The 18,607-nt window shown below is 31.8% G+C and overlaps 3 protein-coding genes across 3 annotated transcripts; 2 read left to right on the forward strand and 1 right to left on the reverse strand.

Annotated features, from left to right (window-relative positions):
• The first annotated feature begins 92 nt into the window (after positions 1-92).
• Positions 93-2,553, forward strand: LOC113396233 (uncharacterized). The gene is made up of 5 exons (XM_026634107.2): positions 93-303; positions 388-527; positions 1,295-1,468; positions 1,565-1,719; positions 2,245-2,553. Exons 1-5 carry the CDS (start codon positions 204-206, stop codon positions 2,291-2,293), a joined length of 618 nt encoding a protein of 205 aa, XP_026489892.2. The 5' UTR covers positions 93-203; the 3' UTR covers positions 2,294-2,553.
• On the reverse strand, positions 2,219-5,391 carry LOC113396226 (uncharacterized). Its single transcript, XM_026634100.2, has 5 exons — positions 5,200-5,391; positions 5,006-5,123; positions 4,721-4,914; positions 3,790-4,399; positions 2,219-3,708 (listed from the first exon to the last, which is right to left on the reverse strand). Exons 1-5 carry the CDS (start codon positions 5,289-5,291, stop codon positions 2,656-2,658), a joined length of 2,067 nt encoding a protein of 688 aa, XP_026489885.1. The 5' UTR covers positions 5,292-5,391; the 3' UTR covers positions 2,219-2,655.
• A 482-nt stretch (positions 5,392-5,873) lies between these two features.
• Positions 5,874-18,055, forward strand: LOC113396254 (tetratricopeptide repeat protein 27-like). The gene is made up of 19 exons (XM_064215695.1): positions 5,874-6,032; positions 6,117-6,505; positions 7,276-7,534; positions 8,044-8,278; positions 8,572-8,796; positions 9,419-9,590; positions 10,270-10,345; positions 10,778-10,952; positions 11,741-11,927; positions 12,336-12,511; positions 12,847-12,994; positions 13,638-13,900; positions 14,375-14,396; positions 14,772-15,200; positions 15,570-15,717; positions 16,086-16,300; positions 16,905-17,099; positions 17,280-17,543; positions 17,877-18,055. The coding sequence occupies exons 1-19, from the start codon at positions 5,972-5,974 to the stop codon at positions 17,949-17,951; spliced, it is 3,714 nt and encodes a 1,237-aa protein (XP_064071765.1). The 5' UTR covers positions 5,874-5,971; the 3' UTR covers positions 17,952-18,055.
• Positions 18,056-18,607: the final 552 nt, after the last annotated feature.

Here is an 18,607-nt window from a genome sequence, read left to right on the forward strand (position 1 = left end):
GTATAATTATTATTTTTTATTTCAATCAATGCTTCCTCCATAGTCTACAAATTTATTTTAAAAAAAACATTCTTGTCAAAAATTATGTCAATCATAATATATTTGTATATGTCTATGTATATAAAATCATTTTTTAATAATTGCACTTATACAAATTTATGTCAATTCATTCAGTTATATTATATTACCACTAAACAAAAAATATGGCTACTATCAACACAAGACCAAAGTCTCCAACTCGTACTGAAGCAATAGCTAAAGCTCTTCGACCAGGTCCTATCTACAACACAGGAGTACTTTTAGGTATACACATGTAATAGTTGTAAGATGTTTATTTGTGTGTGTACAAAATTGTTTAAAGTATTGAGTGCAATTTAATATTCTCAGGGAATTGGGTTGAAGATAGAATTGAATGCCCTAAAAGAGGTACACTGTATTTTCCACCTGTAGAAAAAATTGATTATGAAAAGTTGAAACCTGAATCTAGGCAGCCTGAGTTTCGGATTAACAAATTAAATAGTTTACAGGTACGAGCCACAGGAAAATAATTATTTCATATATGAAATTATTTGGTTTATATTTGTGATATGTATGTAACCATATAAAGCTATACAAAGTTTACACAAATAATCTCTTGAATTCGTATTTATTATTAATTTATTTTATTAAAAAACAATATATAATAATGTCCTTTAATATTATAATTACATATGCATGTGCAGCATGTGCTCAGAGCTAAGAACGAACTTACGATATTTACTATAGAAATTGTGATTCGTAAATATTAATATATCGTAATTTAACTATTTTTCATATCTTCAGTAGAATCGTCTTAATGTTCATTAACGTCAGTAGATATTTGTAAAATATCGACACTGAAAAAGCCGAATTTTTGGACGAGCAAAATGTGTCCCCTTACTGAAACAATAATTAGCTATACTAATTTACATTGAATTGTTAATTATTATTAAATAAACGAAAATTATGATAGATAGTGAGGTATAAACTACCATACATACATACATCTAATTTTTTTTTTCTAAGCCACTAAAAAGCCATCTCAGTTCTCGGGTCAATCGTTATTTTTGTAACTCGTAAGATATCGTGATGCCAATCCAATACGTCTTATCTATTTTAAATGTATTTTTGCCTGCAAAATATATGATCATGTCCACAAGACTGATTTCGGTCAGGGGGCCCATTTTCACCGAAGACTAGACAGGAAGTCATTATAAGTAAGTAGTCTGTTTAAAAATATTGGTTTTTCAGTATGTTGTCTGTCTTTTTATGACAGGGTAATGTGCGCTCAATAATCAAGCATGATAGCCACGATTCATGCGGGAATTTCGCTACTACAGCAGACTTAGTGTATAACGTTCTACCTAAGCCACTATGTGGACCGAATATGCGTTATTACAAAAGAAGTGCACACCAGTTTTATCCACAACCAGATCTCACAAAATGTTTCGTATGTATTAAATATTAATATTTACCTGAAATTATTGCTGTTTTTTAATAATTTATTTTTGTAACCATATTTTAACATTATCTAAAAAATAAACAGGGAAATGTGACAGAATGGGGCTTAAAAAAGAGTTTGGAATATGAGTGGGCGTGCACTGATGTCTCGGATTATTCGTCAACTCTTTACGAAGATACTTACGTTCCCCCTTTGCCCCATCAGTATCTACAGCGCTGTGAAAGAAAAGCACGAAACTCGTAAGTTGTTGTTTGTGCTCTTGTACGTCTCCGAAAATCATCTGGATTATTTATTGGCTCAGTTCATAAAACTTTTTAAGCAGTTACGACCGACTTCGGAGATGCCCTGCCACCCCCCATGCTACAGAATTAATAATTACAACAGAATTATCAGATTTCCAGTTCTGTTTGTTTTTAATTAATTAATTTGTTTATAATTCATCTCGTGCTCGGAGGTGAAGGAAAACATCGTGAGGAAACCTGCATGTCTAATTTGAACGAAATTCTGCCACATGTGTATTCCACCAACCCGCATTGGAGCAGCGTGGTGGAATATGCTTCATACCTTCTCCTCAACGGGAGAGGAGGCCTTAGCCCAGCAGTGGGAAATTTACAGGCTGATTATGATTATGTTGTTTTTTTAAATACACAAATATATATAACTATATAAATTAAATCGTATCGTTAATAAAGAGCCGTTTTCGTTGTTTTGTTAGTTACATGAGAAAATAAAATAAAATTTGATGTTTATATTTTTTATTTCAGGAGCTTCACAAAAAGTTTTCACTATAAGATGACAAAATCAAAACAATGATAACATCAAGAATCATTTCTTTTCACTTTTTGCAAAAATTACTAGTCTTTTAATATCACATTTTGTTCAAGACAGGACAGTGACGTCCATATAAAAATTGTAACAATACAATAATTCTTAATGCTTTCATATCGCCGTCACCTGGCACCAACACGAGATCAGCAAATGGACTTACAACTAACTTCACTCACTCGTTACAACTAATAACCACTTAAAAACTAATGCATGTGATATAACTTAACAAGATTTCTTAACATAATGGCAGTTCATGAAAATTTAGTTAAAAACGATCGAAGAATAAAAAAAGCAAAAAATCGTTAGTCAATGAGAAAAGTTACGTCAATCTGACTAGCAGTTGAGCGTTAACGAGACGTGAAAGAATTGTCTTGAGGCAATTTGATCAGTCTGGACCCACCGGGGGCTTTGAACATACTGTTTGGTACATAATGCTGCTGCGTAAAGACATTCTGCGATACAAAAGTCTGCTGAGCAAATCTTGGTTGAGGTATTTGAACATGACTATTATATTGCAATTGAGGAAATACTGGTGTACTTATTGAAGTAAAACTTGGAGGCTGATGGGGGTTAAAATGATTCATGTTACAATTCTGGAAACGGTCAAGAAGTAATGTCGATTTTTCTGGCTCCCCACAAATCGATTCCTCGCGTGATGGCGGATGAGAAAAGAGGTTACGTTGATTCATGCTTGATGCTTGTGACTCAAACCCCGAACTCTGACTTGACGAGCGGCTACCATTCACATTGAATATCTGTCGCTCACCTTCGGTTCCCCAGTATCCACCCGCAACCCAGGAAGTGCCGTGGCCTAGTTTACTAGGAGATATTAGAGGCCTAGCACGGTTTAAGGGAGTAGGAGCTACGAAATTAGGTGATGCATTGAATTTACGTAGTGCAAACACTGGATTCATTTTGGAACTCTTCTTTTTAGGACTACTTATGCACAAGGAACTAATACTTTCATCTAAATCTGAATCTGAATCATCTTTCATATTCTTTTGATATTTATTGAATGATGGCTTTATAAAAACTGAATCTGAAAGTGGGTTTGGACTATTTGACATTACAGAGTTTACACTAAATGTTGAATTCAATTTAGTTTTGCCCCAAATGCTATCACTTCTTGGTGTAAATGATCTGCCATTGATCAGACTGTTATTTAACGGACTAGTCGTTTCATTAGAGGATTCTGTGAAGTTGTTTAAACCAAATTTACAAAGTGACACATCATCATCAGTATCCAAAGATATATTATCTTCTTCGTCAATAAATTTTTTTGGAGAACCATTTGCTAAATTCTTCAGTTTCTTTGGTGTGATATTTTTTCTTGTAATCATTTTAACAGTCTTATTGTTCAAGTTACTATACACAAGCAACACTGCCAGAGTGCTTGATAACTGAAAAATATGAAAAAAATATATATTTAAAATTTATTTTAAAAAAAAATATATATAACCCTTAAATGTGTATATACTTACTTTTATTAAGCTCATTATGATTGGATCTGTAGTTATATATACATGCCCTATGGAAGTTACTACAAATATGGACCACAAAAGGTCAATAATAATGCTATATTTTGTCTGGTTAATATTCCAAAAATGTCCAATAATCTGTATAAAACAAACAAAGCTCCCTAAAGATTTTTGAGTCAAATCATTTAGTCCAGAGTTAAAGCTTGTAAATATGTCTATATCTATAGCATTATTTATGTCAGTAAATTGTTTCTCTAAAGATGGGAATGTTAGTAATGTCTTCATTTTAACTATAGAAATAATTCTTTCTATGAAACTGTAAAATATAACTTTTATATTATAAACTGTATTTGATAAATTCCTATGTTTCAAAGCATTTTCATAGCATTCAATCGCTACCAAAACAACCAGTATTCCTGCTATTAATCTTGATGTTGTATTGATTATATTTTTAATTAATTCATTTTGCTTCAATCTCTTAATATCACTTTTTTCTACCATCCTTGTTTCTAAAAGTTTAGTTCCCAAAAGGGTTTCTTTTTCTTTATGTAATTTCATTTGTAGTACTTTTTTGCAAGAGCTACATAATTTGTAGGCTTTTTCCAATTGTGTTCTGTAAAAGTAAAATTAATATATTATCAAAAATGAAAATAATTAAACTGATTAATTAGAAATATATTTAAACTAACTTTCATCTTTAGTATTTAATCAAAATCCAATTTTGGTAAGGAGTTCCATTCTTATGTTGCCATTAGTTTCGCTTGAAATGATAATTATTGTTTAAATAAGATAAGCTAATAGACAACATAACAAGATAAATTTTACTTCACATCTTTTAGATAGAACTTCATAATTTATATTTAATAAATATCTGCTTTGTGGTAGTAAATTTATCTAAAAATAACTAATTATTCATAAACATCACTTTAATTACCTGTACATATCAATTTCGTCATCATATCTACTTTCATTCATAGGAACAAAATTTGCAAGTTGTGTCACCTTGAGCTGTTGGTTTATATTACACATTTTGCAGAGGCCATTTTTAGGCGGGCTTCTTTGGAATAATTTCGGACTTTTAGAAACATATTCACTTGATGTACTTAAGACTTTGTTGTAGTCACCGTCCTGTAAAATACATGTTGATTCATATCAATAAAAAATTGAAACAGTACTGTATTAAAATTGACGTTCATGTTTGAATAATACAAAAAATTACCTTTGTAAAACCATTGTACTGCTCGCATTTCGGACAATTCCAACAATTGCGGTCGGTGAACTTTACCCAAAAGTTTCTATTACAGAACCAACAGTTCACTCTCCAAGGCAGCGTCGACCTGATCAGAGAAATTTTGGTATTACAAGTTTTTTTATCAGGCGGGAAAGTATTCTAACCTATGCTAGGTTACTCACCGCAAATTACACAGTAGTTTTAACAGTAATAATGTACACAAAATTGCAGGTATTGTAATCAGTGCGTATTCCATTATATGAGGAAATATCATTTTTGGTCAAGTTTTGTTATATATTTTATAAAATCATATTTCTATTTCTTAACCTAAAAATACACGACACCCACCCACCATCACTACAACGCCACAGATTATTAATCATTTAATACACATTATACCCAAATTTAGCTCTTCGATAAATTTTGATTTACAATTGTCATTTTTTTATACAATTACTGAACAGATAGAAGAGCAAATTATATGCATTTAATCAAAATAAAAAAATATATAAAATTATTATTTACAACTTGGAATTTAAAATTTTAATGTCAAAGTCATAAACACATGTTTTAAGTTTGGTTTGGTTTTTTTTTATAACTTAGCTTTGGTATACACACTTTAGAGAGTTTCTATGTTTTTATACCCACTTTATTAATCATTATTCTGTTCACTATATAATGCAAATAGTTCGTATTCAATGGTTTTATAAGTACAAATTTTTAATATGACAAGTATCTTGCATCCTTATCAAACTTAAACAAAATATACCACTTGTCCTGCTCTTACAGTGATATAAACATTATTTGACATGTTTCTACGTTTATAGGTTATGAGTTTTTTTTAGTTTTAAATGTTCTACAAAACGTTGTATTGACCTGCTACGAAATATTAAAGCCAACCCATTGTTTTGTTAATTAAAACAAAAAAAATAGTCTAATTAAATAACTATTAAAATGCATTCAGATAAAGATACATTATTTTTATGCAACTTCGATTTCCAATTAAATGATTCAGGTAAGTTTCATTTTTTAATTCTATATTAAAAATAATTGAATTCTATAACCTAAATTTAAAGAATAAACCCTTTCTCTATTTTAGATTCAATAGTAGAGAATATAAAGAAACTATGGTCCGGACATTGGCTAATAGAAGATTCAGAATTATTAAAAAAAGTCATTAGTGATGGAATGGAAACAGATACATTAGGAAAACATCTTAAAAATGGACATTATGATAGTAACACTTTAGAGAAGGTTTTGCAAATGGCAATTAGTGCATTTTTAACATTTTGTGACCAAAACTGGAATCCACATCCAGATGAATTTCATTTAAAACAGTATTTTGGTATTGATTGGCCTGAAGATGTAGATGTAACTACATACTTACAGAGAGATTCAGAACCTTTGTATACAAATATTTTATATCCAGAGTTATTGTATCTTTCATCAAACATTTTTGCAGCACTTTTTTCACATGATCAAAGTCTGGTAAGTTTAAAAATAATAACTTTTTATAATTACATGAACAGCTTTTATTTTAATTGTATGGAATAGTATGTTATTAGTAAAGACCGGAAAAATAGTTCTTTCTGAAAAAACATTTATAGAAAAAAATAAAATTCTTAAGTAATATATTAAAAGAAAAAAATTAATATTGAAGCTTATGTTGCTAATTTTATGGCAATTCTTAAAAAAAAAAACGTAACTGTTTTAATTTGTTAGTTTTCCAGTCACAAAACTTGGAACATAGTAATGGCCTGTTCCTATGTATTTTAGAAAAATGTACTAATTTTGTGTGTGTAATGAATTTCTTCGAGCCGAGATGGCCCAGTGGTTAGAACGCGTGCATCTTAACCGATGATTTCGGGTTCAAACCCAGGCAGGCACCACTGAATTTACTTGTGCTTAATTTGTTTATAATTCATCTTGTGCTCGGCGGTGAAGGAAAACATCGTGAGGAAACCTGCATGTGTCTAATTTCAACTAAATTCTGCCACATGTGTATTCCACCAACCCGCATTGGAGCAACGTGGTGGAATATGCTCCATACCTTCTCCTCAACGGGAGAGGAGGCCTTAGCCCAGCAGTGGGAAATTTACAGGCTGATTATGTTATTTTTTTATTAATGAATTTCTTCTAGTTAATGTTAAATCCACTAGTTAAAATTAATTCAAACTCAATTATGTTGTTTTTTTATAATAATATCATAAACTTCATTGCAATTTTTAGTTCAATATACTTTTATAATTTATTTTCAGCTGAATTTATGGTGGTGCTTCAGAAGCAAAGTTACTCATCAAAGAGCTCTAGAAGATACTAGTGCTACTCTTTATAATGAACTTGAACTATTAATAGCAAAGTTATGCAATGAATCACAGGCATTAGAAAATAACAGATTAAAAATCCTATTGTATTTGGAAATAGCACAAGCATATTTGATGTATGGGAGAGTACAAAAAGTAGATGAATATCTGATAAAAGCTAGAGAGCTGGCTGGATTAAAATTGGAATTAACAGGTATAATCTATATAGCTAAAATTAATGTTTGTATGTTTGTCCTCTATGCATTCCTAAGCCATTGATCCAATTGTGATGAACATTTTGTGTTAGAAATATTATCTATTCCTGTAACTAAGTTCACACGGTCTGTGCCTTGTGACCTTAGTTCATTGTTATGTCTCTTGTGATTGTATAAATGTATACACTAACTCACTCATCCTTCAAACCGGAATACAATAATACTGAGTATTGGTATTTGATAGTAGAGGATCATACATAAATGGGGGATGTGATGAAGGGGTAGGGCACCTACCGACCGTCCATAAACCTCTACCACCAAGTGATATTTTTCTTTGGATGTTTACTTAAAGTAAACATTTTTTAAAAATAATAATTACTAACATTTTATTTAAATCTGAGCAAAGCAGGCATGTTATAGCTTAGTGTCATCATAAGATTTTTTTTTTTTTTATTCTTTATTTCTATTAGTTGTAATAAATCCTTAACCCTAAAAACCTATATTTCAGGTATTTTGGGAAAGCGTACAAAGTTTCAACAAGATGCTAAGGCACAACTTGCATTATTCAGTAAACTAGATGAAGACTTGGAACGCCCTTCAGCGGAACAGAGTCATGGAAGTTCAAACCTTCCACCAGAAATTGAGCTGCAAGATGACGTCAGGCTTAATAAGATTCAATTCAATGAAAATATTCTGCAGGCAGAACTGCCCAGCTTGGAACAGACTCTTTGTCTTCTGACTGTGTTAGTATGATCTATCTTTTTTATGACACTGCAGTAGCTATAAGCAAGATTCTAAACAAATGTCCTTGATTGGTACATCTGTCCATTGATACGGGTGTTACCATATGTAAAAATCATTCCATTTGCGACGACAATGATAGCAGCCAATCATAAGTACTAAGGAGGCTAATTCATTATGGCTGTAAGCTTTCCGGCCTACTCAAATAACTAATTTGTACACAATATAACACAAAATCATACTTAGCAATTATATTTTTAGGAATGGTTAAATTATACTGTTGTTTTTTTTTCAGTCAATATCTTCAAAAATCTCAACCCAAAGATGACCTGATGACTGAAGAACTGCAACCATATATCGAAACAGTTTTGTCCCAAAAGAAAGGTCCATGGTCTACTCGAGTGGCCGCTCTGTTGATAAGATGTAAACTAGAGGCCAACCACAAGAGAACTGTAGAACGCGCTATGATGCAATGTGAGACAATTGTCAATGATAAATCACGCGTTTCTAATACAAGCAGGTAAATTAGAAAATATATATTTCAAATTTTAAATCATGATGATGTATCACCTGGTAGATTCCAAATTCTGGCATCAATTTTTTTTTTTTAATTATACTGTCGATGAAGACCTCAAAGGAAAGGCAAACTTATCTAAAGTTTCAAATATTCTTTTTTTTAAATGGATCAAATGATTTAACCTATACTTAATATCATGGCCAAACCAGTGAACCGAATTTGATGAAATTTGGTATGAAGCGAGCTTGAATTCCATGGAAGAACATATGCTTCTTACTTTTTTTTCATGCCTAACAACAGTAACAGCCAGTAAATTTCCCACTGCTGGGCTAAGGCCTCCTCTTCCTTTGAGGAGAAGGTTTGGAGCTTATTCCACCCCGCTGCTCCAATGCGTATTGGTGGATACACATGTGGCAGAATTTCATTGAAATAAGACACATGCAATTTCCTAGCGATGATTTCCTTCACCGCCGAGCACGAGATGAATTATTATAAACACAAATTTGCATGCCCTTATAGCTTTATGATAAATATAGGGATATTAATGTTGGTTAAACTAATATATTACATATCTTAATTTATGCATACGAATTTGTCAGTGAATATTGATGTTTTTTTTCTCCAGGCTGTCTTATCTATGGGCGACCGGTCTATCTCCAGCTTGGAACTGGAAGCAGCAGCTGGCAGATTTGTACTTAAGCTTGGGTCTCGTGAAGGCAGCTCTCGAGGAATACTTGAAGTTGCAGCTCTGGGAGGATGTCATCGTGTGCTACACTATGTTACAATTAAGACATAAGGTATTTATTATTTATATTAAAAATCTAAATACATTGTTTTCAAGTAGGCTCCTACAAGTACATTAAAATCGTATTATACAAGATTATATTAAATAAAGCATCGGTTTGGAATATAGATTTTACCCAGAAAACTGCTAAGAAGTTACTGATTTCTATCAATTTAATAATATGTGACCAAGGACAAAACCTAATGCTATTTTTTTCGGGCTTCAAATCGCGTCCAAGCTGGGTTCTAGCACTTCGTCCTAGGGAGTTATCGATGGGGTGGAAAAAGCTGAATTCTATCGGTCCTGCTTTTAATATGGTAAAAGGACGCTTATGATTATTATTTAACTGTTGTTGTAGCCTAAAAACACGTTATCTTATAATATTAAAATTATTTAATTTATTATTTAAAAAAAAAAATTATATCATACTAGAAACGCATATTTAGGACAAATTTACTCTTTCTTACGTTATGCTTTGAAATAATTTATTGATGGTACTGAGATTTTAGTCTCTGAAAGTTATCATATGCAATCACCAATGTTACATTGGAAAATTTTGTGAGGAAACCTGTACTTGTCTGGTGGAAATTAGTCACATGTGTATCTGTCATACTGAAGTTACGTCCCTTCTCGTTATGAGGTCCTTGTCCAGCAGTTGGAGGTTAGTTAAATATTTTGTTATTTTATTTTAGGCAGCGGAAGTGATACAGCAACAGATTGACATCAAACCAACTGTGAAATTATTCTGCCTCCTTGGAGATGCTACAGGTTATATATTTTTTAATAATCGACATAGCGATAAAATTATATTTAAAATAGTCAAATGGGAACAAGGGTATATAACCCCTTGGCCTTTGCGCTTAAGGTATACAAACCCATATCAAAATAGGAAACATTTTTTTTTATTATTATGTAAATTATTTCACATATCACAGCTGCGGTTTTTTTAATAGTACTGTAACAATAATCGTAACTAAAAACATTATGCCATTCCCGAATACAACTTTTTAATTCGCTCATTCGAATTCGAATCGAATACTGGATCGTCAAATATTCCATTCAAGTAACCAATGTACCCAAAACACTTGCAATGTTTTTAGTTTTTATATTAGTGGCTCATAATCTTTTGATCAATGACATGCTATACTTTTCTGTTTTATAATATGAATTATTTTAAAATAATATTATATTTCTCAATAGACGACGTGAACTGCTACGCCAAGGCGTGGGAATTTTCGAACTTCAGAAGCAGTAGAGCGCAGCGCCATTGGGGTAATTACCTCTTCGACCACAAGAAGTACGGTGACTGCATACCGCATTACGAAAAGTCGGTTGAAATTAATTCCATACAGGAGAGTGTCTGGTTGAGACTGGGGTGAGCTTAGTTATTATTTATTAACAAATGACTACTGCGCGTTTGAACCTATTTAATATTACTCGATCTTGGTCTGATCCCAAGCCGAGATGGCCCAGTGGTTAGAACGCGTGCATCTTAACCGATGATTGCGGGTTCAATCCCAGGCAGGCACTACTGAATTTCATGTGCTTAATTTGTGTTTATAATTCATCTCGTGCTCGGCGGTGAAGGAAAACATCGTGAGGAAACCTGCATGTGACTAATTTCAACGAAATTCTGCCACATGTGTATACCACCAACACGCTTTTACAAACTTAAACTTCACGTTATATAAATTTAATATTTTTTTCGAATCGGCATGGTACCTACCTAGATATTGACCTGAGATTAGTGTATTCAAAAAACAACAAATTTCAGCTTTATAATATTCTTATACAGTACAGTATTTTATGTAAACATAAAATATATTTTTAAAAAAATAAATTTCAATTTCAAACACCCCATAATAATTATATAGACAATATTATATGTGCAGTCCATTTATATTCGGACATAAGTATGTTTTTTTATACAGATGATTTGATTGAGATGTTACGTCTATAAATTCACATTATTGGACAATATCTATGTAAGGCTAGTGTACTTCATTTAACCTTTTAATGTCTTTGACGTCACGCTTCATAGTGTTCTCATCTCAACGTGTGACATAAATTAACTATAGATATAAGTCTCTCATTGCAAGAAATAACAAGAGAATTTCAATATTTTCCATTTTGAATAAATTAATTTTGATTGTTTTGTTTCAGTTTCGCAGCTCTTGAAATGGAAAAATGGGAATTGTCCGCTAAGGCATATCGAATGTACACATATTTGCAGCCGAATACGTTCGAGGCTTGGAATAATTTAGCCAAAGTGTACGTGAAACAGGGAGATAAGAACCGCGCGTACAGAGCGCTCATGGAGGCGTTGAGATTCAATTACGATAATTGGAAGGTCGGTTAATAATTAATAGTTTTATCGTTTTATGACATCTTTCATTCGAACCGCTCAGCCAACGCACCTATTTTATTCACTTCAAGTAATCCATCTTTTTTGGCTCCTCTTCGATCATTCTTCACGAATGAATATTGAACTGGTTAATGTCACACGCCGTTAATACCGGCGCGCCTCGCGTGCGGGCCCACACGCACGTACTCAACACCAGATGAAACTTATTCTACCCAAGTCGGGACAGCGGATAGTTACTGTAATAACATGCAAGCTGGTGTTAAATATATCGGAAGACTTATTTGTTAATCTACATATTGATTGTTTTCACTAGATTCTTCGTATTCAGCGTTCTGAATACAATTTTCTTAATTGAAGAATAATTTATAATGGAATCTTCATTATGCCTTTTAGCTCTGGGAAAATGTTATAATAGTAAGTATGGACACGGGACACTTTGAAGATGTTTTGCGAGGCTGTCATAGAATACTCGATATTAAAAGTAAATTCGAAGATATCGATGTACTGTCTTTGCTTGCAAAGGTAATTGTTGAAGATAAACAAGATGCTGATGGAAACAGTGCTGCCAGGTGAAAAAACTTATGCCATTTTATTCGTGTGATTCAATTTTGGATAGGTAAACAGGTGTATCTGGGAAACCATTGCCAAAAAAAATATTTCATTAATTAAGTTACGTTACGTTAATAAGACCATAGATACGAAACTTACACTTCTAGAAATTAAGGTAGTGATTCGTTTTAGTTCTCTCCGTCTAATTTACAACCTTTTGCTCTAACCGTAGTGTTGTTATTTAAAATTATTCATGAATTCGAAGAAAATTTGATTACAAGTTTAAGTGAAATGTTTTGGTTTCAATTATGACATTTTTACTTTGTAATATTGATGTCTTTATGTCCTTATGTAGATTAAGAAAACGAGCTGTGGAACTGTTCGGACGAATCACATCAATACATCAAAATAAACCAGAGATATGGCAATTGTACGCTGATATAAGTCCGACGTATTTGCTGAAGGGACAGAGACTATTGAAAGCGTACAAAGGATTTACACTGGTAACAAATTTTGCTTTATTTACAAAATAATTGAATATTTAAGATTTGAAAATACAATAACAAAAATAAAAAATACTAAGATTCTCAATACATAATATTAATACATAATATTAATACTTAATACTTAATATTAATACTTAATATTATGTATACAGTCGTGCCGATTTTGCTGTACCTATAAACTATTCTGGGTTGCTTTAAACTAGATAGAAAACATATAGCTATCTCTTTCTATCAACCGCTTTAGTCCCGTCAAATTTTTTTCATTTGGACGGTGTATAATTGAATTTGTGCAATTATGTTTTTGAAATAAAAATATAATAGTTTTTTTTTTGGTAAAAAATTGTAATGCCATTGCGTTTTTCTTTCTGGTTGTGTCGATTTCCACAAGAGAATTTTACAGAATTTATTTATTACATAGAGATGGGCCTTCAATTAAGATTTCTAATTGATGACAATGCCGTAGAGTTAAGTTAGTAAAATAGCATTTAATATATCTACATAATTAAGGTGTTTTTTTAATTCGCAATAAATTAACGCGACTGAAAGAAATAGTACAAATTATTTGGCACTGGCCATGGCAAAAATCGATCAGTACATCATAAAATATCAACTGTGAACTAATATTTACTTATTTTTTTAGAACGGTAATTGGTCCAACAGTCCCGAAACTTGTATGAAGGTAATGCAATTGACAGAACTCCTCCTAGAATACAGTTTAAAAGCAAGAAAGGAAGCTGAAGACAAGGACGTGCTCCAAGCAAATCAACAGTTATCATCAGCCCGGTTAACTGGACAAGCAGTAATAAGAGCTGCTGAGAAACAAGATTGGCCTGAAACTCAGGCTCAACTACCAGTGTTGAAGGAATTGTTAAATGATGTTACAGAATATATGAAATCTATAATGTAATATTTGTTTTATTTTTGTACCAATATGTTAATAAAGAAAATGTGAATGCTGCTCAGCAATACAATATAAGTACTTTTTTATATTTATTTTGTTATGTTTAGTTATGTTGTTTAGTTATTGGTTTGTATAAGTAAGACATAAATGATCAATATGATTAGTAATTTTATTGTGAAACATAGATAAAAATGTTTATTTGAATAAGGAGTAAAAACGACTTGGAGAAAATTAGTTTGCATATAACCTGAAGTAGTTTTTCACTCATTTGTAACAGATAAAAAAGATATAATAAATGTTCCTTAGAAGTTAAACACGTGCTACTTCGGACTTTTCTATAGACCCATAATAATTGAGTATATCATTTAGCGCTCAAAATCCGTCGAGTGTAAATATAGGATAGAGTGTAAGTATAAAAGCGGAGATATAGGCAGAAATAGAAAGCTTTTCATCTTTCGGAGTATCTTTTGTTTTAGCACCACAATGTCACCAGGCGAGGTGAGTTAAAGTAGTCAAGTCAAACTATATAGGTATTTGGTGCCCACTTACGGGCAATGAGGACAAAAAACTATTTGGTTTTACTTTTAATAGAGAAAAAAGGGTCACCAGATATCCTTGCCTAAAGTGATTTTTTTTACGAAATATGATATGTAGTTAAAGGTACAGTTACCATAAAAACTTATATTTAAGAAACAAAAATGTGAATAATAATCATTAATTTTACACATACAAATAAATTGCAAAAACGGAACGCATTATGACATTTATCGATGTCAATGAAAAGGGGAGTAATGTATGAAGTATGTGGATGTTGAAAACTCATCGTAAACAAATTAAATTATAATGAATAGTGTATTGTACATATTTAATTAATTCTTTAAAATGGCGACCGCAAACGATGATGAAGTTTTAGAAGGATTTCTCTGTCCAATTTGCAAAGCAGATTTGAAATCAGCGAATCAACTTACTAGCCATTTCGAAAGTCTTCATCAGGAAGAACAAGATGTATTAAAGTCACTGAAGGATATATTTGGAAAAGCAAAGAAAATTATACTAAACACAGACGATACGGATTTAAAAGAAACATTCGATCGTGCATTAAAGTTGAATTCTCAAGACTACTATCCGTTTGAGGAGCAGACAATAGGTGTGTCTCGGAGTTCCACTGATTATTTTAGGGCTGTGCGTTCAGCAAGATTAGAGAGATATGCTACTGAAACTAATAAGTTATTAATAAGATTGGATAAGTTAGTGTGTAACATGCCTAGTGAGCCTAGCCAAAGAAAACTGCATGAACAGGAAGTAAGTATTTTTACTCATTATTAATTGTCATACCTCTACTGATTTTGATTTAAAGAGAATCAAATTAGTAATAACAATTTACAATCATTTATAATAATTATCTATTATCTATATAAATTCAATTTCATATCTAATTTATAATTTAAATTAATATTAGATTATCTTTTGATACTAATATTTCAATTTTTTTTTACAAATCAATAAAAGGAGAATATTTACAGAGTTGATTCTATTATATTTACTATTATAGTATACTGTTTTATTTGTACAATGTTTATGCAAAAAGATTATAATTACTTTTTATTTCTGAAATACATTAGCCATAAGGAAATGTTAACATTGATATAAATTGGTGTTTAACTGTTCTAGGTTGTTCCATGGTTAGACGGTTCATCGGTAAAGCTTTGCCCCAACTGTGCTAAAGCATTTAATTTAACAAGAAGAAAACACCATTGTAGGCTATGTGGGTCTATTTTATGCCATGACTGCTCTGTGTTCTTGGACTTGAACATAGCCAGTGAGTAACAATTCATTGAAATTGTAGAATCCTAAATTGGCCATTATTATATTCTATGAATAAGTTTTTGCTAAAATTATACCTCATTTATTAAGAAATGCTTAGCATTTCTCTTGGAGTGTCAAAAAAAACATCGCCAATGAATAACATGTAAAACATTCATTCATCAAAGAAAACAACACTATATATGTAGAATTTTCAAATGATTATTTAGCCCTTTTAAAACAATTATTGTTCAGATTGGGATATTTTAATAAATACTCTTGCTCTACAGAACTTTTTCTTCTATATTTAACTTAAATTAGTTTATTTGCAATTATTTATGATTGTATATTACTAAATTGTTACTGTAAATAATGTTATTTTAGAAGCAATTGTTGATCCATCCAGACCGCAGACATCCCAAGCTGAAGAATTAAATGAGAAGAATGGTCTGCGTCTTTGTGAACACTGTTCTTATCTAATTGAGTTACGTAAACAAGTGCAAGAGAACAGAAACGCTAAAACTGTCCTGATGACGGCCTATGAACAGATGAGGAGTTTGATGGATCAAGCAAAGCCAGCTGTTGCCATGTATGAAAAGGTACTCTTATATATATTTTGATATTTTATAAACAGAAAAACTTGAGTTAAGGTATTTATATAAAACTTAATAGTAAGCAAGCATTAAAATCTATAAAAACATTATATCTAACATAATTTTATATAATAGTGATTAAGATTAAGGCAAGGAGCTGGAATTAAATGAGTTCTGATATATATTTTGTAAATGAATTCAGAGAAGGATTTATCTGTATTATTCAGCTGTATAAGCCAACTTAAGAGAACTCTTTAAGAACTATACAATACTTGGTGAAAGGGCTTATTGCAAGCTTTCCTGGGTAGATACCGCCCACTCATCAATGATTTTACTGCCAAGATATAATACATAGTATTTTTGTAATCAGATATGAAGAATGAGTGAGGTAGTGTAACTACAGACACAGGGGACATAATATCTTAGTTCCCAGTGGCCCATTCACTATTTATATTTGATGTTTCTTACAGTGTCTATGGGTGGTAGTGACCACTTAACATCCGGGGGATCAATTGCCAGTTTGCCTATATACATATTTAGATAGGCAAACTGGCAATTTTTTTAAATGGAAATATAATGTATATTGTAAATTATATAACCTTCTTTCCAGATGTGTCAAAGTCTTTTTGACGGAGAAACAACATATAACCTGGCAGATGTCAACGCAATGCGCGGGCGCATTGGGAAGCTCGCGGAAGGCATTGATTTGCTCAGCAAACAGATAGCTGCTTTCCCTGTGGAGCCAGCAACGCGACAGGCAAAACTGCAGACTGCTATTAGGCAGGCAGCCTCACATTACATAAAGGTAATATAATAAAAAAAGAAAGTAAAGTCCATTAAAATTATAATACAGTATTGTACAGTTTAAAATAAGGAGTGCACTATTTCAAATTGTTTCATTGTTAAAATATTTAATGTTAAACAATATTTTTATTTTTTTATTGTGGTCAATTTATATTTTTAATTATATTTATTGTAATTCTAGGAAGATCTTCTATCACTCCGGAAGTTACCAACCGAGGCACAGATTGATGAAGTGCGAAGGCACAGGTACGAACGCGCGCAGAAACAGATACAAATGGAAAGAGAGAGAACGGAGAGAGAGAGACAGAGACGGGGTGGGGAGGCGGAGACGAGTGGAAGTCGTGTGGAAGGCCCCGCCCACGACGACGATAACCCTCTATTGGAGCAAATGAATATTATACGAGGTTATATAAAAGAGGCTAGAAAAGAATTGAGATTTGAAGAGGTGAGACTACCAATTTTCGATTATATTAATTGTAGTAAGCAGTTAGTCGAGTTTAGAATTATTCAATACGAGTCAGTCAAATGCCATTTCCGCTGAGTCGTCTATAGTGAATTCCTCAAAGAATTAAAAAAAACGTAGAATACAAAACAAGTTCAGCATGTTTCTAACTATAAATAATTGTACCAACATTATGTGTGATGGTAGGGTTTCAGCCAAGCCCGACTGTGGTAGAATATTTGATGAGAGGGTGGTACCTACACAAACGGGCTTGCAACAAGTAATTAAAAAGATAAGGTTTGATTTTTAACTTATTATGTAATAACTTTATTCTAGGTGGCGATATTAGAAACGAATCTTAAGGAATTAAAGAAGGAATACCAGTTTCAAATGCTCTCAAACAAGTCCTAGTCATTTCGATTACATGTCATTTTATTAATATTATATTACAAGCACATTTTGTATTTAAATTATTTTATTCTCTTGTAGATGCAAGAATAAAGAATCGGAAGTTACTGTTTTTTTCTTTTATTTTTATACTAGCAACACTTTTTACTGTGATAAACATATATTACCACAGTTACGAACAAAGCGTATAATATATCTTACTGAACGTCATATGTATTTTCATCAAACCTAAGTTTTATTCAAATGTCGTTAAATATCAGAAAAGTGAAATGCGATATTAACTATACTAATTCCAACATTTAAAGTATACGTGTATCAATATTACCGTAAGTCGGTTTTGATTTCATAAGTGAGATGTGAATTCTTACAAAAAAGCGCAGCTAGTCTAAATTGCATAGTGCCTGTTTGTGATTATTTATTTTTATAAGCTCAATACACGCCGACAAATAAATTGAAATATAACATTTAAAGTTCACTTTTACCACTTCTTGAATATACAAATATTCACTGTTACTTATTTGTAAAATAATACCTCTTAGGATATTTCCTCTTCCTGATTTTTTGAAAATATATCACAAATATATATATAAATATGTAACTTATTTTCGGCCACAAAGTAATTCTATGTTATGTTACTTATCATAATATGGAGGATGCAT

The sequence above is a fragment of the Vanessa tameamea genome, chromosome 8, assembly GCF_037043105.1.
Source record: "Vanessa tameamea isolate UH-Manoa-2023 chromosome 8, ilVanTame1 primary haplotype, whole genome shotgun sequence".
Taxonomy (NCBI): domain Eukaryota; kingdom Metazoa; phylum Arthropoda; class Insecta; order Lepidoptera; family Nymphalidae; genus Vanessa; species Vanessa tameamea.